This window comes from Strigops habroptila, chromosome 2 (assembly GCF_004027225.2).
Source record: "Strigops habroptila isolate Jane chromosome 2, bStrHab1.2.pri, whole genome shotgun sequence".
Classification (NCBI taxonomy): Eukaryota; Metazoa; Chordata; class Aves; order Psittaciformes; family Psittacidae; genus Strigops; species Strigops habroptila.
In genome coordinates, this window is record NC_044278.2 from 20,314,307 (window position 1) to 20,340,969 (window position 26,663).

The 26,663-nt window shown below is 44.9% G+C and overlaps 1 protein-coding gene and 1 long non-coding RNA gene across 5 annotated transcripts in view; one reads left to right on the top strand and one right to left on the bottom strand.

The window, feature by feature from the left end:
- Positions 1-25,251, top strand: part of COL8A1 (collagen type VIII alpha 1 chain) — an 85,975-nt gene extending 60,724 nt beyond the window's left edge. For all 4 annotated transcript variants that reach the window (XM_030477879.1, XM_030477878.1, XM_030477877.1 and 1 more), the window contains 2 exons: positions 21,410-21,725; positions 23,190-25,251. In XM_030477879.1, the coding sequence (XP_030333739.1) occupies positions 21,413-21,725; positions 23,190-25,096 (2,220 nt within the window). In that variant the 5' untranslated portion in view covers positions 21,410-21,412 and the 3' untranslated portion in view covers positions 25,097-25,251. The remainder of the gene's footprint in view (positions 1-21,409; positions 21,726-23,189) is intronic.
- LOC115604584 lies at positions 7,385-9,401 on the bottom strand. Its single transcript, XR_003990330.1, has 2 exons — positions 8,098-9,401; positions 7,385-7,468 (listed from the first exon to the last, which is right to left on the bottom strand). It is a non-coding gene; the product is annotated as an uncharacterized LOC115604584 (long non-coding RNA).
- Positions 25,252-26,663: the final 1,412 nt, after the last annotated feature.

The following is a 26,663-nucleotide window of genomic DNA, read 5'->3' on the forward strand; positions in this document are numbered from 1 at the left end:
TACATAAACATCTAATTCTCTTTTGATTATTGCCACAAATTAGTTATGGTGACTGTATGTGGAATTAGAAAAATTATACAAGATGTGTTTTAAATGTCAAGCCCATTTTGTGTACTGAAGACTGCAGTCCAAACAAAGCTTACAAAGCTACAATTGCTCCTAAGAGCTGACTACCCCTGAACTGCCAGTGCATTGTTTGCGTTAAGCCTACATGAATACCAGTGTGTGGCTTTGGTGCTGAAGAGAAAATGTCTTAAATTATAGCTATAGAAACAGTACCTGTTCCTTAGGATTAACAGTATTTCCCTTATACAACCATGAAATTTCCAGCCTTTCAACTCTTTCAGAGCCTCATTTCAACCACCAACTTCAGTTCTTTTTTCATGAGCACTACCTAGTCATTAAGCCATAACAGGTGAGATCCAAAATAGGGCACAGCCTGAGAAGCTGAACCGGAAGGTGGGTGCTACTGATGGTGGTAGGAATCCTTGCCTCAGCCCCCGAGCAGCAAAGGGCTAATCCACAGGGACTAGGGCAGCCCTTGGGACAGCAGACCCCAGGCTGGCTTGCTCTTCCACCCTGGGAGAGAGTGGAGGTGGAAGTACCACTAACTGAATGGGTGAAGGCAGCAGCATCCCTTCCCCACCCAGCTGGAGCACTGGAATCAGCCTGCAGCAGAAGGCCAGTGCATGCAAAAGACATGGCCTCCCCACGCAGCTCATCCAAATCGTGCCCTGTTTTGCTTTATTTTCTTTCTTCCTTCACCAAACATGGCTGATTACAGCATGACAAGGATTTATGTGATTAAAACTGAAATTAAAATAAACAATTACTCCAGACCTTATTTTGCTCTTTTCTCTTTTTAATGGACTAATCTGCACCAGGCTAGGGCAATTTTAGGTCAGTGCTTCTTTACCCTCTTCACCTCCTCCTCCCCAAGACTTTTACAGTCTCAGTAAATGCCAATATTGGAAAGCTGGTCTCAGGAGATGGACTAGCTATAAAGAATCAGTTGTTTCTGCTCAGAAACATTATTATCCCAATTTTACACAGGGGCAATGCCATCAATACAAAGGAAGATTTTCCTAAATTACACTACTCAAACATGAGTATCAGGGCCTGAAACTTTATTCCTCTCTCTCCTTCCAGTAAGACCCATTCCTTGTTATAGTTTTTAGGTTTGATTTGCTTTAAGTGAAACACACTTGGTTTTTTTAGGAATTAAGCGTTTCTGAAAAAGACTCTGAAAAAGGTTGCTCTGGTGGTTTTAAAACTGGAGTGAAATAGGTACCTTACAGAAGCAAGCTAATTTCAGGTGGCTCCACAAAATACTGATCTAATCCAGGATGAACAGTAACGTCAAGACAACGAAATGTGTCTCTTTAATCGTAAAGTACTACTCCATCTCTTTATGGCATCATAGACTGCGAAGGCAAATGCTCTTGAAAGCTTTGTAATTAAAGGATAGGAAGGATGCTTGTGTGGCGGTTAGATTAATGAGTTGCATTTACTCAGACCAAGCAATGAATTCAGAAGAAGCAATAGCATGTAGAATTTAAGTAATACAGTGAGCATTTAAGAAAAACTGGGGATAGCACCTACGGTTTCATATTTCCTGCAACTACAGTTCTAATTTGCATGGATGAAGTAGAATAACTGATGTGAATAATTGCTTTAGACACTATGATATATACAAAAGCAAAGCCAGAAAAAGAAGAGTAGGCAAAATATGGCACCTAGCGCACACACACACAAAAAAAGAGCAGCTCCAGTCCTGGGGTCTCCAAAGACAAATCCATCTGGTTTTGCTGAAGCAAAAATGTGGGGCGGATATCCTGTTTTATTTTTGGTTTTGGCCTCCACTGTATTGTTTATCTTGAGCGCTCATCTTCTTGACAAACATATTTTCAGGAAACTATTCTTTTGGGTCTCATAGCCCTGAAGAGAACCTGGATAAATGTGTCTGCTCGTCAAGACTGACTTACGGGCTCTGTGTGGCTTTATTTAGAGAGACCTGTAAACAGTCAACTGCAGGGACTGGAGACTGTGAGGAACAATGTAGTACATAAAAGAGCTTACTGCCACCAAAAGTTTCTTCTCTCTGCAGATTATTGTGTTACACATTCATGAGCATGACAAAGATACAAAAAGACTGATGACTTAGTATAGCCTCATTAAAATACTCAGCATACTTCTTATAGCATCACTCAGAGCTAAGTAAGGAGCTCCAGATCCATTTTGCAAATGAGGAACTGAAGGAGCTCAGCAAAGCATGACAATACCTACACAGCAGTCTCAGAAGCATCTGCAATGTGTTGCAGAGGTGTCGAAGATTTAACTTTAAACCAGGTAGCATGCATACCACTAGCTACTGAGACTGCACCATCTTGATGCTCACCACAGGTTGGCTTGCCAAGTTATTTCTATTCTTGCACTGTAGATCTCATCTGGAGTCCTGAACTCCAGAGGTGTGCTAAATGAAATGTGTGAGCTGAGGGACCTTAAGATACTACATGAAATGCTGCTGCCTGTTGGTTTGCTACTCTTCATTGCTACTTTCCTTCTCCAATACAAACTGTAATGCTCAAGGTGGAAGAAACTTAGGAGCAGGGGTTAGAGCACACCAAAACGTAGGAGCTGGGGAGTGATAGCAAATAATATATATATATGTGTGTGTGAACAGGGAGTAGGGCTGGTGGATCAGGCCTGTTGTCCATAGGAATAAAAATAAGTGGTGGTGTGAGTAACTTGCCCAAGGTCATAGAGGTAGTTTTGAACATTACACACATGCTTAAAAATCTCTAGTTCTTTTAAAACCTGAGCCTGCTGCTTGAGTGATGGTATCCGGACATACCAGATCAGGACTCTGAACCAGAATTCTGCCACACCCTACCATAGTCTTGAGATGTAAGCAGGCAGGATTCAAGTCCAACACAGGAGTTTTTTGCAGAGCCAGGGGCAAATCCATTACTTAACTCAGCAATACCAGACAGTTTATAATGTGCCTTCAGTCTTTTTCAGAGATACTAGCATGTCTGTCCTTAGGAATTCATTGGGAAAATGTATAAGCCAGATAGTTCCTTAGTTCTCTAGCAGCAGCATGTCCTCAGAGGAGGCAGGAACAGTATTTCATAATTATCATTTTCTAATCCCCTCCCTGCCAGCACTGTAGGAAAGAAAGTATATGTTATGAGAAGAGTAAACATTCAGTATGCGCCTGTTTCACCATTGTGATTCAGAGCTTCAGCCCCACATTCAGAGATAGCAACTGTTGGGAGACTGTGTTGTATTTGCAATAAAAAATGTTGGCTTTTCTGGATCTGGACACTGCCACCTCAGCTCATTTCTAATACGCATGCTTTGGCAGCACACAGCTGAGCAAGGCCATAGATATGCATTTTAAAATGTGGTAACCTTCAAATTGTGCTTTTCTTGAGAATCATCTATACTGTAATTACAAGAAAAAAAGATGGCACCGCTGCATTTCTTTGCAAAACAATTCAATTTAGGATTATTACTTTTAGTCAGTGAGGCATCATCACCAAGAGTGAACAAGACTGAACGATGAGTAAGCTTAGTGTCTTTGTAATGAGTTTAACATATTTGGAAGCTCTGGGTCCTCACATGCATTTTTTTTTTTTGCACCAATTTTCTGTGGTTGGACAAAGATCAAACATAATAGAGTGTGTAGCCAGCACACTATATATGTGATCATTCTGGTTAAATTATAAAAAAGGCTAACATCTAACTTGTCCATGTCATGTTATTTGGCAAAACTAATGATATAATTAAATGGGTTCAAATATCAAAAACATATGTATCTGCTTACATTTATGCCTTTTTTTCCATTTACAAAATAATGCTTTTGTTAGAGAATAAAATTCAATGAGCTTCATATGTACTGGTGGAGTTCTGCAACTCAATTATTTCTTAATCACAATGGCAAGAGAAACTCCAGTGCACAAATAATCTAGAAGATTCATAGACCTGATTGCAGCACTGACACTTGGCTTACAGAGCTCCCTAACAGGCCAAAGAGAAGTAGTCTTTTCCGCAGGTATGAAGCGGGTTGGCTGATAGTATCAGCTTAGCCATGGTGAAGGATATGAACAAAACATTTACTGCCCTACTTCTAGCTAAACTAAGAAATCTTTGAAGTATGATATGTTGATTTCATGAACGTTTAAAGCAAACTTCTGCAGGAAATGGGATCCACATGTACGTTTTCTTGGGAGTTCCTTGTGAAACAATAGTCAAGTCTGAGCATAAGTATGTATTTTTCATTTAATAGATAGGTTTACTTTACAGGTTCTTCCCTCATCCTCCTACTGCCTCTGTACATCAAGAGAAACATCCAAAGTCTGCTTTCATTTAATTAAATGGGATCTTTGTCACCAGTCAAAAAAAAAAGAAGATATCAGATATATGAAATAATGTCTGTTCTCATGACATCTCCAGCCCAATTTCCAGGAAGAATTTGGGATAATTTTGAATAGATTAAAAGAATAACAAGAAAAAAAAAAGGGAAAAGAAAAAAAGAAAAGGAAAGCAACACTCCCATGTATCCTGCAACTCTTCCATCTTTGGAAATTTTCCTTTTAGCTCAGAGGGGCTAGGCAAGTAAAGCTGTTCATCTATGACATCCCATTAAATTTAGTAGCAACATAAGATGCAATAAAATAGATTCAATAACAATCACTGCTGTCCACTTCAAACCAGATACATTTAACCACTGTGATAATTTCCGTAGTAGGAGAATACCAGTATCAATAAATTGAGGATGTGGAAAAGTTAGGACTCAGAGATATTGGTTATTCTGCTTATAAATAGGAATTACCTCTGCTGCGGTCAAAATGCTACAATAACTGAGAACAGAATCTGGGTCAGTAGTGGATACCTGTTTACTTAGCTACACAGTTGTAAGCCAGGGGGTGGGTATTTTTTAAGCTAATACAAACCAGAGCAATTCTAATTTTACTGTCTGAAAATGAGAATTTCATAGTTCTAAATTGACATTTGTTCCTTGCCAAAATATTTTGCACTGGCACTTACTGTTGGAAAGACTAGTTTTTCTGCTGCCAAGAACTGAATAAAATGCAGCCAAATTCTTCAGTTCTTAATTGAGCAAAATTCTCATTGTAGTTTTGCTTGATTAAGAAAAAAAGGCCATAGTCTACTGCATGGATAACTGTCTGGCTATATGTAGGTTGAGATCCATTTAAAAATATTTAACAACTAGCAAACTTTATACAGATTACAGTTCTCATTAAAAATTAATGGGGTTATCTATATATGTCAAATTGCCTGTCTGCACAAGTGACCGGTTCCCCAACTGTTGAATTTCACAAGCTTCTAACGTTGCTAATTGTCAGATGGAAGTAATTAATTGAGTCACTTGGGAAAAAATCTGTTCCAGATCATATAGGGTTTTTCTTTGCAATTGTGGAGGCCTGAATTACTGATCTCTAGGAAATACTCACCAGTGTAATTGATGCACAGGAACTGATGGGACAGAAGTTTCTCAAAGTTACAGTCACTACTGCACATAGTTTTCCATCATGTCTGTTCAGATTTCTATATTTTATCTGAGTCACAGATCCTCCCAAGGAGAATTACAAGATTTCATAGTCGGGAAGATTCATAAAATACTACAGTTCAGCAGTCATTTTTAGCCTGAGCCAGCCAAGGGAAAACTATCCAGAAAACCTCTTCAACAATATTGTGTTAATAATTTTGCATTTCCAAATGAAAAATAAGTAGGTTTGTCTTCTCTTCTGTAACAGTTATCTCTACATTATGAATGCCATGCCAGTGTTGTATGGTCACAATATACTGATGACTGCAGGTGGAGGAAAACATGTATCGCTCCCCTTCCACTGAATGATTTGTTATGGCTTAGTCCTCTGAAGACAAATTCATTCCAGGAGCTACATTTAATCAAGATGAGGACTTTGTTCCAAACCACAAACATAATAGCATGTAATCATTATTACAATATCAAAAAAGTAAATAATTTTCAACTGCCCACTGTTAAGAGACTCTGCATTATTTGGGAATTAAATGTAAGTACAAGAAAGGATAAAAAAAGGAATAGCTATAAGTCATAAAGAGAGATAAAATAAGGTGATCAGGAAGAGAAGTGTGGGTAGAATTTAACAGCAGTTCTCAAAGGTGATTGATGAGATTTGTACACACATTAGGAGACAATCCAATCTAGAGCCTAAATAGGCAGAGGAAACAAACTGCCAAAAAATGAAAGCTACTGAGTTGGGTTGTTGGTTTGGTTTTGGTTTGGGTTTTTTTTTTTTATTTTCTTAGTGATTTTGATTACTCATGCTACGTTTTAGGTTGAAAAGAAGAAAAGAGGAGGATGATAATTTTTTTCTGCAGATACCATTTGAAACTAATCCATCCAAATCAGCATTTAAAAGCAATGGCATTGTCATGTGGCGCTAGTTTGTACATTTTGCACACTATGTCTTAAGAGCTGAAAGCTCTTGATAAGTTTGCCTTACCTCCCCTCTGTGAAATGTTACTTTCAAAAACTTGTAATGAAAATAACACCTAATGAAAAAGCAAACATAGATGCCATACAATCCCACACTTTATAAAAGCTCTTACATTTTTGTCCAGTACAGTCACTACTGATTTATTATTAAAGCTGAAATCAGTGAAGATACCATTACCCCTCAATTCCCAGCAGAGAGGTGCTCAATCTCTGCTATCTCACTTAATTCCTTAACATGTTCCCCTCCATTCATAACCCAGCTTTCCTCCAGGCACTTCTTCCTTTGCCTGCTGAGAAGCTGCTGTACTCTGGGGTCCCATGAGCCAGTGGCGTGAAACCTTTGCATGACCACAAGCTACTCAGATAGACGCAGTAATGCCAGCAAAGCTAACTTGAGAGTTTTAATTTCTTTATTTTAATTCTTACTGATCATTTCAGTTGCGTACATATGCTCGTGTGCGTGCATGGGCAGGGCTTACTATCCCAGCAGCACATTGCTCAGAGTTGCTGGTGTGGCTGCTTCTCAGCTAGAAGTACTTTGCCATTTAGTATTCCTTTAGCAGTAAAGTGCTCCTATTCTAAACATACTCTAAATTGCACCCTGTGTCCAGTAGTGGCACTTGCCAAAGTATCCCTCAAAGGTTTCTGGAGCTCACAAAGCTGCAAACAGATCTTTTGAAAACATTAGTCCCTGGTTGACTTTACTAGCACAACTTGTGAGTACAGTCTTTGAAGGAGCTCATTCCTGCAGGACCTAATGCCTTGTTACTTAATTTATTGAGAATTTCTCAATTTTTCAGGGAATACAACTTAGACCTACAAAAACCCCCTCTCAAACTGCAGGCTATAATAGTGTACTCCAAATTCTCTCTTTTCTTAGCATGGTTAAACAAGCCTTCCACAAAGCACATCAGAAGTATTTCTATTAAGAATACATGATTTCTGCTAACATCTGAAAATCTCAGCAGGTTTCTTGACCTAACAATGCCCCATCTCGCAGTCAAACAAAACAAACAAATGAAAGAAAACCCATTGCAAGCATTGCTGATAGCCATTCTGCTGTTTGGAGAAACAAGACTCCTTTTTCCTTGCTAGAGAAATATCTGCCTAGTGGATTTATTTTTTATTTGGTTAAGCCATGGCCTGTAGGTAGCCATGAACCTTTGGTTCTGATGTTCAGCAGTAAGCATCTAATAGACAAAATTTGTGGGGAAGAATATGATTTCATTTAAGTGATTTTTCTAATGCCAGATTTTGTGAAGTTAGTCATTGTTGTCTTAACTGCATCAGCCTGGGAATAGCTAGCACATGCCTTAACTACTCTTTTGCAAATAATACAAGAATAATTTTTAAAAATTAGTATCTGCTTCAAAAAAAAAAAAAAAAAAAAAATCCAGATTTTAAAACAAAAAAGGTCTGGGCAGGGGAAAATGGAGGTCTTAGTTGATTGACAATACAGGTTATAGGACCTTTCAGATCCTAATCCACAAGGGGATGTTTGCATCTGGCCCCATAATAGAGTCCACATGCCTGAATTAGATGCCTGGACTCCAGTGCATGAGTTTAAGGTGAGTTAAGGGGGGATTCACAAAAAACACTGTTCAGTGAACTGCCTAAGCCAGACAAATAGGAAAAGCTGAAGATCACAGTTCATCCTTAATTCTAGGTCTCTCCTGGGTTTAAGTGCCTTCTAGTGAATGAAGCACACAAGCACACCCTCCACTTTCAGCTCATAACCCATAATCCTCTTTTGAAGGTAGGTGCCAAATTTTTCTTTCAAACTCTAAGCAGCCAAACAGCCTTACTCAGGCTGTAGAAGAGTCGTCTAATTCCTTCCTTCAGCAAAGGGCATTGAAGTGTGCAGTTCCTACTTCCCAGGCATACCTGAGCCAGCAGGCTACAGTCATCAGCTCCCAGGAGGTGGGTGGGAGCTGGCACAGGTCACAGCAGAGTCCTGGGGAAGAGGAAAACCAGGAAAGGCTTTGAAAGCTTAGGAGGCATCAGCAGGCAAAGGGAGCCTCAGGTCCAAGCCCTGCACTAAGGCAGGCTTGTGCACTGGCACCAAGCAACCCTTGAGGAGGACTTTAGTAGCCTGCTAGCTTAGGCAACAGTCCCTGATCAGGCACTTGGATCTTGATTATGGACTGAAGTGCTTTAATTTCCCCCTCCAGTCCTATTTCCTCATGTGCTTTCAGCCCCACCTTTTGCCTTGTAATGCAGCAGGCAGCTGAAGTGAGGTTGGTGTCCCCCTTTGATCCAGTTTAGCAGCTGGGTAGCAACATGTTCGTCAGCCTATTACTGCTGCCATAGTCCTTCATCTTGGCTGCAGTACTGATGAAATGCGAGTGCCAGCTCCCACTGCAGACATTTTATAACAATTATCCAGGAGAGCTGAGCACTGACCAGCTTTATAGCCTGTGTATTTGCAAGTCTTACAGTTAGCAGGGATCATGAGTCCAAATGGCTGCAGTGAATATTTCATATTGTTTCTTTTGGAGTAGACTTGAGATACCTAAGTGAGTGAGTGATAGTATTTGGTCTTCAGTACTTGGCTTTGCTTTCCTTTGGCCTTGGTTGGGTTATTCCATGGTGACAGATATGGCCATTTCAAGTCCTTTAAACCATAGCATGTTGGATTGCATACAGGAAATTAATTCTGCCTCCTGGCATCTTTGGAGTTTAAATGACTATTTATTTTCCTAGATCCAGGATAAGGGGGGGCAGAAGGGAGAAGTCTTGTGTGTGTGTTTCAGAAGTATTCTTTTACTATACTTTTGAGAGACATGGCAAACATTTACTCTAAGTATTCACCAAATCAAACCTGCAAGGACTATTTCACAAGTCAGGTTGAAAGTGGTTTTGGTGGCGGCATGCTATGTCTGCACTTGTAGAGTGGGAAGAGAGTGATACCTGTGTAGGCCTGTATGTGTTACACTGTTAAAAAAATAACAATTTCAATCTTCAGCTCTCTGCCTCGACTAGTCAAGTGGTTATGTGTCGAAGTAGACTTCAGTAAGAAGCATTTCTTACCTGCTGCACGATAGGAAAAGACAGAAGGCTGTTATGGGCAGATCTGTCTGCCATTACACAGGGATCTATGTGTGCAGTTCAACCAGGGTGGCAGTGTAGAGGAGTGCAGTAGAGGTTTTGGTGGTGATTGCCTCCCAGTGCCAGATTATGAGGAGATGTACATTGGCAGATTCACTGTCAAGCATCTAACAACTTCCAACTTCATGTCTTCCCATAAATATGGCCCACAGAACAAAGGGCCTTCTATAAAAATTAAAAGCCCAGTTTTGAAACCATTTTAGCCAAATGAGTGTTCACTTGTAGTTATCGTCATCTTAGTCTTTATCAAGAAAAGTAGCATAAAAAATAAAATTTACCCATTAAGAAATATGATCATGAGATAATATCTGCTTGATTTTTGTTGATGGAATAGTGTCAGGTCATGATTAATATCAGCACATCCTAATAAGTACGATGATATCTGCAATATTTTATAATAGGAAAATAATTGTTGCTAAAAACATCCTCCTGATTTCTCTCTAGGTGGAGTAGCCTAGCTTGTTTAACCTTCTAAGGCAAAATCATTTCTTCCACTCTTTGTGCAAAGGTAGAAGTATGCAAAGCACAGGAATCTTTTTAATCGCAAATAACCTTCCAATAAAAATTGTCTGAGACACATGAGGTTTTTTTCAAGAAAAATACTTTATGGGCTTTTGTTATTGCTTTCATATCTCCCTTGGACTGGGATTTTGGGTTTCAAAGAGCTGCAATGTTAGAACACAGCAAATAAAAGTAAGGGAGAAAGAAGCTGCTCTTTCTCTCACCAGGCTCATCAAAGCACAGTGCACAGAAATATTGAAGTGGTAACAATTCATCGCTGAAACAGAGCCTCCACAGCCTTCTGCTTTTATAAAAAAAAAAAAAAAAAAGTCATGAAGCAGCATGAGGGTGGGAGCCAAGAGAACACATTTTGTACAGCATCAAAGTAAGAAAAGGAACAGAAATGCTGTGCCTTGCCAGTTTCAGGAACAGGCAGTCAAGCAAATTTTATGGCAAGAAAGCAACACGTAAGGCCACAGGATTGCAACAGGAGTCACAGAGAACAATAAATTGTTTCAAATTAAGATCAGGCCAAGTACTTCAGGGTCCCACACAGATTTCTTGCTTTATAGTTCAAGAACTCCCAGGACTGTTAAAATAAACACTGTCCAGGTTGCAAAGGCTAGAGTATGATCACTGCAAAGGGACACATAAAATAAAGCTTCTCTATAACCAGAAGACTTCAACCAAAGAACCTGTGCACCCAGAAGTAGACTCTCTTTCTTAATAAGGCATCATGAGCTTGATGCCTTGTTTTAGGGGTCGTGTTAGGCCCCCATCTAGATCACTGTAGAGCACTTAAATTTAACTAGTATGTGTGCAGTGCTAAAAAAAGAAGGGAAAAGGAAGGGAAATACAATTCTAAACCTCAGAGAAGCCCTTGCTTCATCACTGATGGTACAGCAGCTAAAACTTACCCCTTTCCAAAGAGCCAGCCCTCCTGCCTGCCTCAGGGACCCAAGAAGTGCCAAGAGCTCTTGCATCCCAAAATGCCACCACTGTAGAGCACAGGCTGGACCTTGGCAGTAAGGGAGACAGACACCTGCCTTTCCCAAAGCTGCAGCTGGGCTCTATTCACCCGGGACACAGTGCAGCCTTTTTACTCCCAAAATGAAGACACAGACCATGGCATGGCAGGACACCGCACCCACAGCAGGGTGCATGCAGGTGGACCACAGGCTGTACAAGGCAAGTCAGGCCTCAAGTGGCATCAGTGACTGAAACAGCACTTGCTACAGCCTCAGGATCAAGAGAAGCACAAGATCAGTTTCTGGCCACTTTTCCCTCATCTCCTCAGGTTTGGCACCAAGCATAGCTTAGCTAGGCCAAAAAGTCAAACCTGTACAAATACTACATCTGCAGACACCTGTACTGCTTTTCATAATGTTTAATAAAAAGACAGATTATGATCATCCCTGTAGCATCTGTAACAGTCATTGTCACTACCAAGAGTGCTTTTATAAGTAGGATTTTCCTTTCTGTTGCCACTTCTTGGGAGGCATTTGAGAAAAATATGTACTCTAGCAGCTATTTGTGTCTTGCAGATGTTAATGAATAGGACTGTTGCATACACAGCTTAGATGCTTTCCTAAAGCTTTCCTAAAGGTATTGAGATCTATTAACTCACACAATGCTTCCCCTCTAAGCAGTCTTCCCAGACACATGAAAGAAAACCCTACACCAGGCCATATTAGAGTAAAATATATATACCCTGAGTTGATCTTTTGTTTCTCTTTAGGACTCAACGCACCTTCACAAACAATATAATCTATTTTTTCTGAATACATTTGATTTTATTAATTGCCACAGAAGGAGACAGTCTACTGCTCTCACTTTTGTCTACTCCCATGCATCCAATAAAATGGAGCATTTCACTGATTAACAAGCTTAACACTAAACTGTGGAGATTATTCACTTGTCATTTAGACACAGTTGCTAGCATGTGGCTGGTTCACAAAGCTATAGCTGGCTGAAACAAAAGGTAGCAAAATGGAAACTTTTTACACTTCCACCAGTGGATATAATTCATAGCACCATTGCTAGAGACACTGCTTTGGATTAAAATAGCAAAATGCTGTGCTACGCTTTGCAAACCATTGTACCATAATGACATGCAAGCAACTGTACCATGAAAATTTGGGAGGTTTCTACTGCACGCAGCCAGCACAACCTATCTCAGGGCAGAGTAAGGCCAAGAGTGATGAATGACAGCCGAGAAGGGAGGTTTCCAAAGAAAGCCTGTCATTCCCTGTTCACACTGTTTTACAACCAGCAATCACCACAGTTCATTATCAACACCCCGAGGTTAAGCCTACAGGATCAAGCACTTCAGTCTGAAGCACATCTCCGGCTGTTTGTCTTCACATTTATTCTGGGGTAGAGGACTGGCAGTAGATATGAAACGTTTTCACCAAAACAATCTCTACCCTAACAATGCCCCTGGGAGATGGTTGGTTGACTATAAAAGCACTCCCATGAAAACCGGCCTCACTGCCAGTGGGCTGCTTGTGCACAGCAAAACCACGACATCTGATAAGGCAAATTCCTTGGACAGTGTCAGTGCCTGTGCCCCATAGGTTGCTCCTTCTGCAGCGCCTGGTAGCACCACTGCTTCAGAGAAGGAGCCTTCAGGTCAGTTCCCATGTTGAGCAAATAGTCTGTGCTCGGACACATCAGCTGCCAGTCCCAGGCTCTGCGCCAGGAGGGCGCTTACATCCCGATAAGCATAAGCAAGGAGTCAGCTCTACGCTTTGATCACTTTGTGTGTTCCACATTATCAGGTCCAGCTTTACGTGCCTCATGCAGCCAGTTGCTGCACAGGGAGCTAGTGGCATTTGCTTAAGTGTCTCCATCAAAGCTGCCTGCCACCAAGACTGTAGGCAAACTGCCCAGAAGCAAGCATTAGGCAGAGGATTTATGCACATGCCGTATGGCAGAGAACAGGAAAATGTATTCAAAGGCAGGTATTTGCTAAATCCTACCTATAATTAATTCTAATCCCATAACTGACGTCGCATGCTTTTCTGCAAACATTCCTCCATGTTGGTTCTTCCTCCCCATCCCGAGGTCAGACACCAATTCATGCAAACAAGTACATGCCACCACACAAGAGAGCTGCATCCCCGGGGACTGTGGTCACCTGGGCCAGCAATGCCCAGCTTGCTGATCCTTGTCATGGCTCCCTGCTGTCTGACTGCAAGTAGCTTTCAGGCATTTTCCAGCAAACAGCTTCTGGGCCAGATCCTCAAAGCCATGCAAGAAACTAACTCCCCTGGATATCAATTATTAACGCCAGGCATCTGAATACTATCGCAAATTGTGACCTTCATGTTTGTGTCAAGTTGGCAGAGCCCAGTAGCAAACTGGGAGTTAGGGGTTGCAGAGATCCAATCTAATCATGCCCAGATTTGCAGAGAGAGATGGAGATGCCTACCTAGGCCCATGTAGGTAGGCTCTCAGCAGATTAGGCATGGGGAGAAAACTAAAGGCAACATAATTAGGTTTGCATGGCCTAATTTCTCCTCCTCATCATAGCTTCTTCCAGTCCCAGGATACATGTTTCACATATATGCACACATTGATACCTGCACACAGATATTTTCATATATATATGTAGATACAGATACACATGCAAATATACACTGTTCATAAGTAAGAAACAAGGGAAACCCAAGGGTGCCATTTTCATAGAAAGAGCTGGGTGACCATCCAGACTGAGCACACACATGAATGTATTCACAAAGAGATTGGAGCAGAGGCAGTTGCTTTGTCTTTGGAAATGAATTACAAATGGATAAAGAGAGATCTCCCCAGGCATTGCAAGAAAATATCATACAATTATCACTGAAGCCAAGGGCAGCTTACAGATTATTATCAGTTTTTAAGATTAAGCCATTTATTTAGATGTTTTCACGCTTCTCTAAGAAAGCAACTGTAGGCACCACTGTGAATAAAAAAAAAATAGAAATATGCATCCATCACATGTTGAATATTCCCCATTAGTAGCAGGTTTATACATGCGTGCATTTTAAAATGTTGTTATGACAGTCCTTGTTATGACTCTTCAACTTGGTAAATACCACATGATAATCAGACACAGTTGTGAGACCTTGAGCAAAATATGATTTAATTTATTTTTAACATACTGAACAATAGCTGTTTCTTGGTAATCTAAACTGAACTCAGACACTCAACACTACTTTGTTTCCTTGAAGAGGACAGTGAGAAAAAGGGAAGGGGGAGAGCGGGGAATAATTAACCTGATCTTTCCAGGAGAATTTCACAAGAGGCAAGGCGGCAGGATTACATTTACCGTAAATCCTACTTCTCTCCCTACTGAACACACAGGCCCTTATAGACCCTTTAGCAAGGTAAACTCTTCACCTACTCGAGAAGCAGGTATCACCTTCAATGAAGATATAGGCACCATTAAAAATAAAATTATGTGGGACTCCAAATCTGCTTGGGCTGAAGTCAGGCACGGAGCAACCACCTCCTGCCAATGGCATAGCTGAGCCCCTGCACAGAGACTGCATTCTCCCTTGCCATCCTCCTGCTCTTTACTGCTGAAAATAAGATTAAATCAGCGTAGCTAGTCTTAATATGCAGTATGAAACTAGTTAGCTTTCAGAGGAAATTTGTGCCAAGTTGCATTTGGTTGCCTTCACTCCCTGTTTTTATCTGGAGTATGACTGAACATTCAAAAAGAACCCCCCCAAACTGAGTTTCATTGCAAATTTGAAAATATCTGTCCAAATGACATAAAACCTTGCTTGGCACAGAAAGGCAGAAGAGTGCTTTACATTCAAGTAGTAATGTGTGTATTAAATGGCACCCTAAGCTCTGAGCAAATACAAAATTATTTGGCAAGCAGAAGGTTGTTGGGTTTTCCTGCCCCTGAAAATACAAGTTCCCACTAAAATTCAGTCTCCGTGCAGTACAGGGTATCCTCAGATCCCTTCAGAAAGTACTTGCTGACTGACAAGTTAGTCCTTAAAGGAGTTTAATGATCCAGAGATTGATTTTAGCTGAGATGAAGTTTCAAAATAGTGTCTTTGAAAACTGTGGACAACAATGTGCAGGAAGATCACTGCTCAAGACACCTGTATGTCACAGCACTGCCACTGGGAACAGCAACCAACATCTGCTTGATTTTTCACATCTAAAGACATCCCCACTTGAAGTCACCCCAACTACTCATTGGTGCTGATTGACTACAGGAACTAAGGCTTTGACAGCTGCTCTTCTCATCTTGTGCTGAAATTTCTTAGAAGAAAGGTAGCTGGCTAACAGTTAGTTTACAAATGCCAAAAAATAAATTACATGCTCAGTGATTCATCTAATGCTTTTCAGGTGGTGGGGTCTTAACAAAAATATGTATGGAGTGGGGGTGTGCACAGGCTTGCACTTATAACTCAGCGGTTTAAGGGAACCATATTGTACAAAACAGGAACAGTAGAGGTTATTTGTTACCAAAGTAATGCTAAAACTGAAAATGGAAAGAAAATGGCTTTCACTTTATGAAGACTTTGCAGGTTTCTCTTACAAGCCCTTCTTTGACTCCTCATGAGCTGAGACGTACTTCTGCCTGCGAGCTGGGGGACAGTCAGGGAACTCCCCACGGGGGGCTACTGTGCATCTAACCCATCAGCTCTCCGCAACACAGCAGCGTTACTCCTTAAGCACAGTAACGTTATTTGCCATTTCCTATCCCTGCATGTCTCTATATAACCGAGAGAGACTTTAGTGGGGTTTATAATGTTCCTGTGGTATTGGGCTCCTCTGTCCCCAAGAACAGAGCCATCCGTGGATACACTGTTGTAGATACTTGTTAATATGATCAGTTACCAAGGTTACTCCAAAAGTAGCCATGTTCTTAACCGCTTTTGATCTCAAGTAAAAAACATCCTAGAGAAATCAGACTTTTAGCATCAAATATTTTTGTAGTAGCCCTTTCTGGGCACAAAATCTCCTCCAGAGGAGGAGGTGTTGTGAGTTTTGCAGCAGTTTTCCATGTGGAAACCTGAGCACTAGCAAGTCCATCCCCTCCGTGCAGCGGGGAATGGGTCCCTGCAGCTTCTGGCAGCCCTTGTGGAAGGGATTCCAGGGCAGAAGAGTTCAGGTCAAAGATCTACTCAGGCCTTATGCCTCCTTGGGAAATACAGTGGTTTAAAGCAACACGTAGTAAATTAAGCCCACAGGGCTAGTCTCTGGGCAAGGATCTTAGATGTTCTGAGACATGGATGAATTTCACTTAACCCCAAAATTGGTTGCAGAGCAATCACTTTCCTGTAAAAACCAATAAATCAAGGTCTGGCTTCCATCCTTTGCAAGACCACCTATGATTTCAAGTCCCATGTGGAGAGGCATCAGTCTTTCCATACATTCTTTACACAATTAGGCTACACCAGCCATTATTTCTTCACACCAATTTAAGAATTACGACTGCTGGTACATTTTGTTTTGTCTTCAGTTTCTACTGACAGACGCAAATAGCCAGAGGAGGGTCCTTTCTAGTTTTCTCAGGAGAACAGCTCTACTAAAGAGGTTATTGAGAAATGTTCTCACTTGAGCTTTGCCTGTAAAAATGTGTTTTTTCAGAGACTCTCTCTCACCCTCAGAGCCAGCCACATGCGTTCACACAAAGCAGCTGAACACTGTGGTTTAGGATAATGCTCCTTCACCCTCGGGTGGCTCACCCCACCCTAGGTAAAGCAAAACGTTTGTGTCTTAATTTGAGTGACTGGTGCAAAATGACATGTCACACACTATAAAGGCACAGTTGCTTCTCCTGCATCTTCCTTCAGACATTCAAACAGTTAAGGTAAAACTTTGCTTTCTCCAAGCCTTTGGCTTCTCTACAGGTGCATACATGCACCGATTTACCTGCCATAAATACAAAGACACATTCCAATTACTTTCTGACAGAAACCCAGGAAAATCCTATTCCAAAACCAACCTATTGCTCCACTAACAACATGTCATATTGAATTACATGAATGTGTTTGGAGATGATCCCTAAATGGACAGGATTTGGGTGAAGGGTGTGGGAATTCTTACACTTTGGCTGCATCTTTAGCACACATTTTTCTCCTCCTCACTCTAGTATTTTCCTTAAGTCCTGTCACCGCTGGGAAAATCTCTTTTTGCTGTTCATAAGCTCTGGAGGACCTGTCCAATGTTTAGGATCTATACACTTCTTTTAAAAAACAAGAACAAGATTTTCATTAGCTTTCAGGCATTTAAAGATGCTTGTGGTTTCCTATCGAGGTCTTTAAACAATGAGAGCTGTGCACCCAAGCATTCAGAAACAAACTGCAGGGCAGAAAAAAAGACCTTCAGCTTCTCTCTCTCAGTACATAAATAACTTTCTCAAGAAGCTGGGTAGGATGAGACAGGCAATGAGCTGAAACACAGAAGGTACGCCTCATGCTTCACAGCAGGCTTGCCTTACAGTGTCAGTATCTGAGAGTGATAATACAGCTGGACCCACTGCTGGGAGGCAGCAAGCGGTAGCAGTCGCACCCATGACTACCACATTTCTCATCAAGACTAATTTGTCTGATCCCTCCTTCCTTTGGGAGCAGGGGAAAGACGAGCCGTACAGCCAGAACTGAGCACAGGCTGCTTCCCAGGTACCTGCGGCAGAGCCCAAGACCCAGACAGCTCACATGAGGCCGCCAGGGAGCCTCTGACCTCCTCCCACAGAGACAACGGCCAAGTGCTATGTAGCCTGAGGTTGTTCAGTAAATAAACCCCCGCCTCCCACCTCAGCCAGTCACAGGCACCAGCCCCAGCCAAAACCAATAGATCAGAAGCAATATGTCATTTCCAGGCCACACTGTTTTGGTTATGATGGGTCAAAAAACATTAAAGGGAACACAGATGTAGTGAGATCACCTCATTTTCTGGAGCCTTCCTATCTCTAGAAGTCTGGTCTGATCTCCCTCAACATTTCCATGCGCACACACAAAAACATCTCGTGTGCTGCGGGTCACGCCTGTTGGACTGCAGGTGTGCAGCGTGACACTTGGCAGGGCCCAGGGAGCTCGAGCTCACCCCGAGCTGCGGGCAGGCTGGTGTCTCCCTGCAGGAAACTTTTTTCAACTATTTCAAATAGCTCCCACTCTCACACAAACCCATGTTTTGTAATAAAAACAAGGAGGAAAGTCACATCCAAAGGAATTTCACCTATTTCTCTCTGCACTTACTCCACTGAAGTTATCTTTTTAAAAAAACAAACCTCAAGAAACTGGCCACCAGAACAACAAAGTGGCCAAGAAGCTAATGTAATAACCTCATCCTTCAAAACCCACCCTGCCTTTCATACTTGTAGGTTTCAGCAATAGTCCTAAATCATCCAGTATCTTTTAATTTCTCTTTTTTTTAAGGTTTTACTGCATTCTTTTCTTCATACAAGCAATGTTTTAATTTGGGAGAGATGCACAGAATGCTGCAACTTTTCCAGTAGCCCGGATTTTCCCAGCAGAGGCAGGTGTTACCCTGCTCAGCTACAGAGGCAAAGCTGCAACCAGTTACTCCTTACAGTGCAGAAAGGCACAGAAAGGGCATCAGAGAAAAGAGTGGGGGTCCCCATCCCCCTGTCACCTCCCAAAAAAGAGGGGTGCTTGGGGTCCATATGCCCAGATGAAGCTACAGCAGGGCAGCGAGTTCCTATGTCCCCACTGAACCATGGTAACTGACCATGCACAGGCTCTCCTTGCAGCCCAGTGCCATTGAGCTTTGAGCAGAAATACCATGTCCTAAGGCCCTGGTCCTTCAGCTGACAGCAAAGCAGGCAGCTGTGGGCTAGAAGCCACATTGAACTCCCCGGAGATGAAGCTGAAATGCTTTGCAGAACAAGGATGAGTGACTGCGCTTGGGCTTTAGCTACGCTTACAAACTCCTCTACATCTTGGCTCTTGTTTTCTTTGCCACATGGCAGCTGGCTACATCCAAGACCTTAAATTCCTGGAAGAGAAAGTGACTCCAGAAACTCAGCTGTGCAACAGATGCTCCATCTAGCGTTTATTAACCAATATTTCATTTTCTTTAATGATTTGTTTTGCTGTTAACACTTAGCTCCATCTTTTCTGTAGTCCATTTGTCTATTTAAGATCATTATTGAAAATGTTAACTTTCTGCTGGTTGCTTTAAATACACAGTTTTGATTTAGCCTCCACTGACGCCTTCAGTAATGATACACGAATTTCCATTGAAAGATTAGATCTCATAGAGCAAAATGAAGGAGAAATGTTTTAAAAGAGCAGTGAGCATTTCTCCAGGTGCTTTGCTAACACAAAGTGAATGAAGAACTTTGAGCACAAGTAAAACAAAACCTACATGACAGCCATTGTTACCACCTGGTCAGTAACCTTCACCACAGCACCAGGTTTCTCAGGACAGTCCATGCCAGCCTGCCTGCTGCTCAAGCTGAGCCGTACAGCAGTGACTGAGGAAAACGTGAGTCATGACTCCAGGCTGAACACCTGCAGTGCCACTGACCCACTCCCTGAGCACAGCGAGTTTTACTCACACCCTCTGCCCACCAGGCACAAGTCCCACCCTCCCAAACTATTTCGAGGCCCATTCTGGAGGCCTGCTGTACACTGTGCAGCATTAGAGGAAACAAGCACAGCCGCTTGCTCCTCCCACCTCCATAAACACATTTCCTCCCTCCAAACCCACCACCTCTCACGCTTCCCCCTGGCTCTTGGCAGTGGTCTCACCTACCTGAAGCCAGGTCTCTGCAGGGTCCCAGCCCAGGCTGGGTTACACCGTCCCCCAAGCAAGGGGGGTCCTCCTGCATGCTGCAGCTTCACCTTGCGCAGCAGAGCCAGGGCTGCACCCCCTTAAGCAGCTGGACTGAGGCGAGGGACAGCCACAGCAGGAAAAGGGGAAAGCTTCTCCCCAGGCACAGGGTGCATGGTGCTGAGCCCCTCTGCCACAGACCCAGCTGCTTTGTTGTCCTCTGCGTCGAGCCAGGCTGTTGGGGAAAGACGGAAATAAGCAGGTGGCACAAAGCCCTCACTGCCGCCTTGGGCCACCTCAGCACACCTGGGCTCAGCAGGGCCCAGCAGCTGCTGGGAATGGGTCCCAACGAGCTGTTTGGCAGAGCTCTGCCAGTGTACGTGTGTGGTGCTGGCTTTTCCGGGTGCCCAGGTGGAGTGCAAAGCATCTTTGGATGATGGAGAAGCAGGAACAAGCAGGACAACCATCAGGCCTGGCAATTGCCATGTGCGTTTGAAAAGTGCAGGACATGCCTGCCGGGCTTGGCTGTGGGACAAACAGCAAAATACCCAACACGTGGGGAGGGTCCTTGTTATCTCAGGCTGCACCAAATTTGTGCTATGTTAGGGAGTTCCTGGTTCCTGATTTGCTGCTCACCTGCTTGTAATGTCCTTACTGCAGAAAGGGAAGCCAACAGGCGATGGGACAAGAAGTCCCAAACTTATAGTTCAATAAGGAAGAAAGAAACCCAGCTTTGTTCTGTTGTGTTAGTAGGGCTGGAGAGGCACTGGGACGAGCTGCCTGGGGATGGGACAGGGTCTGCAGTGGGGAAGACCTTTAGAAAATAGTTGAACATCTCCAGAGGGAGACCTGGGCTGGCAGATCCTGCCCGGAGACAGTGATGGCCCTGACAGCCCCTAGATGGCCCTCATCTTCCGGATGAAGGCTGAGAGGATCGGAGCCCAACTTGGGAGGAAAGCTGGCAAGGAGCTGCAATAGAAATGGAGAGCCCCTGGACCCCACAGCCACGAGGCACAATCCAAGGCACAGTTTTAAGCTGCAGAAACTGTGCTTTCATTGCTATGGAAAACGTAGCAGAAGGGGTGCTGATAATTTAGCTTCCTTGGGCAGAAAGCATTTAAGAGGCTGCACATGTCCCCCTGCCGGCTCTCCCCCTGTGCCACAGCTTGCAGCAGAGCTCCCCAAACCTTGTGTCGCAGCACTGACACAAGTGAGAAAGCAGCACATTGCAGCTTGGGGATGGGAAGAAGGGGGTCCCCCAATGGAGAAACGGCAGATGGCACTGCCTGGGGTGGGCAGGGTAAAACTACATGCATATGAGGAGATTTGCTATAATAGTACTACTTGAGTAAGAGCTTCCAATAAACCAGATACACGCCTGCTGCAGGGTGTCTTTCAGGGCAACACACAAACCAGAGCCAGTTTGCAGAGTTTAGGTCCAGTTTGTTGCAGAAAATGAGAGCCGGTTGGGCCCAAGGGAAAACACACAACATGAAAACACATTTTCTGCTAACTGTGGTTTTTTGTTGTCTTTTTTCACAGGTGATGGCCTTGCTGCTCTTCCCTGTGCAGCTGCTGGCAGTGGCTGCCACCATTTACCTAGAGCTGGTGAGGTCTGCGCAAGGTGGCGCCTACTATGGCATCAAGCAGCTGCCACCCCAGGTGCCCCAGTACCAACCCCTCGGACAACAAGTACCTCACATGCCACTGGGCAAAGAAGGCATCCCGATGCAGCACATGGGCAAGGAGATGCCCCACATCCAGTATGGAAAAGAGTACCCCCACCTGCCCCAGTACATGAAGGAGGTCCCGCAGATGCCTCTGCTTGGCAAGGACATGGCTCCCAAGAAGGAGAAAGGTAGGCTCAGCATGTCCCTTGCCAACCCTGCACTCCTGCCTCCTCCCCCCTCCACCATTTGCTGGGGGAGGGGGGAGAGACTGAAGATGGGGAGATTTAGAGGTTTGCAGATGAAAACATGCAATTCATCTTCTGACTCTGCAGTCCTCTTTCTGTAGGTTATTTATGGGTGTAACAAAGGCATTGAAGGTACAAGCATTACTGCACAAGTCTGCACGTACAAGCACTTTCAGTATCCAGTAAAGGAAGTTCTGACAATATTATGATATCTAAGAAAACAACATAAAGTGTCCAAAATACAAAAGACAACAAGGAACACCCAGTATTATCCCATGCCATAAAATCTCTGTGGGAGCAGTGAGCATGTGTGTGACTTCAAACAAGCTGGTTAACTCTTTGTCTTATTGAGGGCTCAGCTTAACCACAGCCTCCCCTGGCTTCAGAGGGAAATGGAAGATTTCAGGGCCTATTTTTGGAGTGCCTGAACAAGAACAACCGGCTCTAGTAAAACCAACCCATCTTGTGAGCAAGGAAGGTTTTGTACGTGCATAAACACAACATGTGCAGAGAGGGAGGCGTTCTGCCTCTCAAAGAACAGTTAATTCTCCTGCCCCTAAACCTCATTGCTCTCCTTCCCCAAAACCTCTCACTTCTTTATCGATTTTAGAGCCAGACAGAAACAGACTTTCCACTTCACGCAAAAAGCCTGCAGCTTGAAAAGCAACCAACCCAGTACAACCGCTCCCATGCAGCAACGCCCTCACCCTGACCTGTAGTGCTGTGTGGTCACATACACAAAATGTGGCTTTGGATAATAAAAACGTTTTATGAAGTGTTTAGAAGAGCTCTATCTAGATGTGGCTACACAAAAACCTGTGGGACCTCAGCAATGCTGGGTAAGGCTGTAGGTTTCCAGTAGTATCTTAATGGGAACCAAAGCCTCGGTGAAAATGCAGTCATATCTACATGCACACCTCTTACTGATACCATCTTTGTTAAATGATCTTGCTAATGTAAGTCCTTACAGCAAAAGCACTTTTATGCCACAACTCCTCTTACAGCACGAGAGCACTGAGCTGCTTCTGTGTCCTGAGAAAACTCTTAGGTGTAGATTAGCCTGCAGCAATAAGGAACAAAAAGCAGATTTTGCTCCTTAAGATTGTATAGGTGAAAACCACTGGTAAAGGTCATAGAGCTTTTGCATAGCAAAAAGTAAGGAAATATGATGTAAAATAATTATTTTATGGAAACAGAAACACACGCAAGTTTGGGATCTCTTTGATCCAAACAGCAGCTTGTAACTCGCTGGCCAGCTCTGCCTCCCTGCCCACCACAAAACCAAGCAGCATCACAACAAACACATTCAGTTCAAAACTGCCTTTGTATTTCTTGAAGGATGTGACTGCAACCACCTTTTGGCTCTCCCCATCCCCTTTTCTTCTTTTCCTTTTCTTCCCAACCCAGAAATGCCCGTGCGCAGCCTGAGGGGTGAGCAAGGTCCCCCTGGTGAGCCCGGACCAAGAGGGCCGCCTGGGCCACCAGGATTACCGGGTCACGGTGTGCCAGGAGCCAAAGGAAAACCAGGCCCGCAAGGATATCCAGGAATTGGGAAGCCAGGTTTGCCGGGGATGCCGGGGAAACCGGGGGTCATGGGGCCCCCGGGGCCAAGAGGGGAGATGGGGCCAAAGGGGGAGATTGGGCCCATGGGGATACCTGGGCCACAAGGACCGCCAGGGCCTCACGGGCTTCCCGGCATAGGGAAGGCAGGTGCTCCAGGGCTGCAGGGACAGCCGGGGCCAAAAGGTGAGCCCGGGATGAAGGGGCCTCCAGGAGCTCCCGGGATCCCAGGGCCAAAAGGGGAGAAGGGTGTGGGGATCCCAGGATTGCCGGGGCTGAAGGGCCCGCCCGGGCTGCCGGGCCCCCCCGGCCCCGTGGGGCTGCCGGGGGTCGGCAAGCCGGGCATGGTGGGCTTCCCTGGCCCGCAGGGACCCCTGGGCAAACCCGGACCCCCAGGGGAGCTGGGGCTGCAGGGGCCCCCGGGCGCCCCCGGGATTCAAGGCCCTCCCGGCCTGCCTGGTGTTGGCAAACCCGGCCAGGACGGCATCCCCGGCCAGCCCGGCTTCCCGGGCGGCAAAGGGGAGCAGGGCCTGCCAGGCCTGCCGGGGCCCCCCGGCCTCCCTGGGGTTGGGAAGCCAGGCTTCCCCGGGCCCAAAGGCGAGCGCGGGGTGGCGGGCCTGCCCGGGCCCCTGGGGCCAAAGGGGGAGAAGGGGCACGCGGGGCCGCCTGGTATGGGGGGGCCGCCAGGGGAGCCGGGCCAGCCGGGGCTGCCGGGCATCATGGGCCCGCCGGGAGCCGCCGGCTTCCCGGGACCCAAAGGAGAAGGCGGCGCCGTGGGGCCGCCAGGACCGGTTGGTCCCAAGGGTGAACCCGGCCTGCAGGGGTTCCCGGGAAAGCCAGGCTTTCCTGGGGAAGTGGGGGCCCCCGGGCTGCGGGGGCTGCCAGGCCCCACAGGGCCCAAGGGGGAAGCCGGACACAAAGGCTTGCCGGGGCTTCCGGGTGTCCCAGGGCTTGTGGGACCAAAGGGCGAGCCAGGGCTCCCCGGTGCCCAGGGGCTTCAGGGCCCCTCGGGCATCCCAGGCATTGCAGGACCCAGCGGTCCTATCGGCCCCCCAGGGCTGCCGGGGGCTAAGGGGGAGCCCGGCATGCCCGGACCCCCCGGCTTCCCTGGCGTCGGCAAACCCGGTGTGGCGGGGCTGCAGGGACCCCCAGGGAAGCCCGGGGCACTCGGTCCCCCTGGCCAGCCCGGACTCCAGGGGCCACCCGGCCCCCCCGGGCCCCCAGGTCCCCCGGTCATCATCCCTCCCACTCCACCGGCCGTGGGACAGTACCTGCCCGAGGTGGGGCCGGGGATAGAGGGAGTCAAGCCCCCCTACGGCTACAAGGGCAAGAAAGGCAAGGCTGCCGGCGCCGTCTACGAGATGCCAGCATTCACGGCAGAGCTCCTCACCCCCTTCCCCCGGGTCGGGGTGCCCGTGAAGTTTGACAAGCTCCTCTACAACGGCCGCCAGAACTACAACCCCCAGACGGGGATCTTCACCTGCGAGATCCCCGGCATCTACTACTTCGCTTACCACGTCCACTGTAAAGGGGCCAGCGTCTGGGTGGCGCTGTTCAAGAACAACGAACCACTGATGTACACCTACGATGAGTACAAGAAAGGCTTCCTGGACCAGGCTTCGGGCAGCGCCGTTGTCCAGCTGATGCACGGAGACAAGGTTTACGTTCAAATGCCATCCGAGCAGGCGGCAGGACTCTATGCCGGGCAGTACGTTCATTCGTCTTTTTCAGGATATTTATTGTATCCCATGTAAAACAAAAACCAGACACACACACACACACACACACACACAGAGTCAAAACCTTTCTCCTCTGCTTCAAACTTTTATACCATGAAAGATGCATTTTATGACTGTTTTGGACCATCTTGTACAAAAAAAAAGATAAATAAATACAAAGTTTAACATTATGCACAGCTAGTTATAAAAAAAAAAAAAAGGTGTGGTGAACATATCTACAGACGTGTATCAGGTTCAGAAGCAGTATTTGGCACCCGAGGGGGACATATTAGCTGTACGTTATATATTTCTGTGATGCCATGCTTACTTCATTTCATCCACAATAATTCAGTGTTAAGGTTCACATCAGTGTGCATCACTCACTCCTGGTGTGTGTTTCACTGATCATACATCCAAGATGAAAACCGGTGACTTAAACCAGAGTAGGTCAGTCTCAAATTATATGGAAAAATTTGAGTGGCTTTTTATTTGTTTGGGTAGGGTTTTTTTTGGGGGTGGGGGGGTTGACAGCAGGTCTGCCTGACAAGCAAAGGTTCTCTTAGCTGGGGACCTTTATTTCCCTTCCCCCCCCATATAAAATATTCCTGCAGGTGTGTTTTTATTGAATACTTTATTTATGATGGAAGAGGAGTATTGATGGTGTGACTATTCCCTGCAGGCCTCCTCCAGCAGTCAGTGGACGCAGAATGTGCCCGCTGACTCCAGCGGGCGCTGGGTTCACCTCGCAGTGCCACAGCACTTGAAAAGCCTCCATCTGCATTTGCACAGTTGAAGTAGCTGAAGTAGATCAGAGACAAAAATGAGGGGTTCCCTGTTTGCTTTGTGCCACATGATGGAGACATTTTGGCCAGCACGTGGCAATGCAGAGGGGCGGGTATAAATTTGCTCGGATTTCTGTGCTCGTGATAAGAACCTGCATCTGGCTTGTCAGAAGAGACACCTATTCTGCCACTAAGCACAAGTTAAAGCAGTTTCCTCTTCAATGACTAGGCAAAGCAGAAGTAGCTCTGTTTGTTAATTAACTTTTTGTTTGTTGTTTGAGATCAACCAGTAACTTTACCAGCAATACTGATCATGCAAATTTATCCAAGAACTTCATTTTATGTAAAAGCTGATTTCCCATCCTTATTTATATGCTACCTGTTGCAAAGGAGAACCTGTAGGCCTCCATCTTTTCTGTACATGAGGAGAGCAACTTCTCTGTGAGAGCTGTCTGCTCATCAATGGTGCTAATTTCACCTCCAAAGTATTCGCTTCCAAAGGGCAGGGTGCTTGGCTGTGGTTCCCTGTGCGGTGCTGCACATCACACACTGTTATGCTAGCTGAGCGAGTTCAATACTCATCACTTCTTCAATGTCTTTAGCTAACGCTACCGCTTTTGATTCAAAAATGAACTAGATTTTTCATGCAGAACTAAGATCGGATTTAACTGGCATTACCATTATTTAAATGCAGAGTTTAATGCAGTCTAACATTGACTAAGGACTCCAGTGATATAATGTGGTGCTTTATCTCAGAAATTTTATGGAACGGTGGCAGGAACGGATGGACAGTTTACCAGGCATTGGTGACTTCAGTGTGT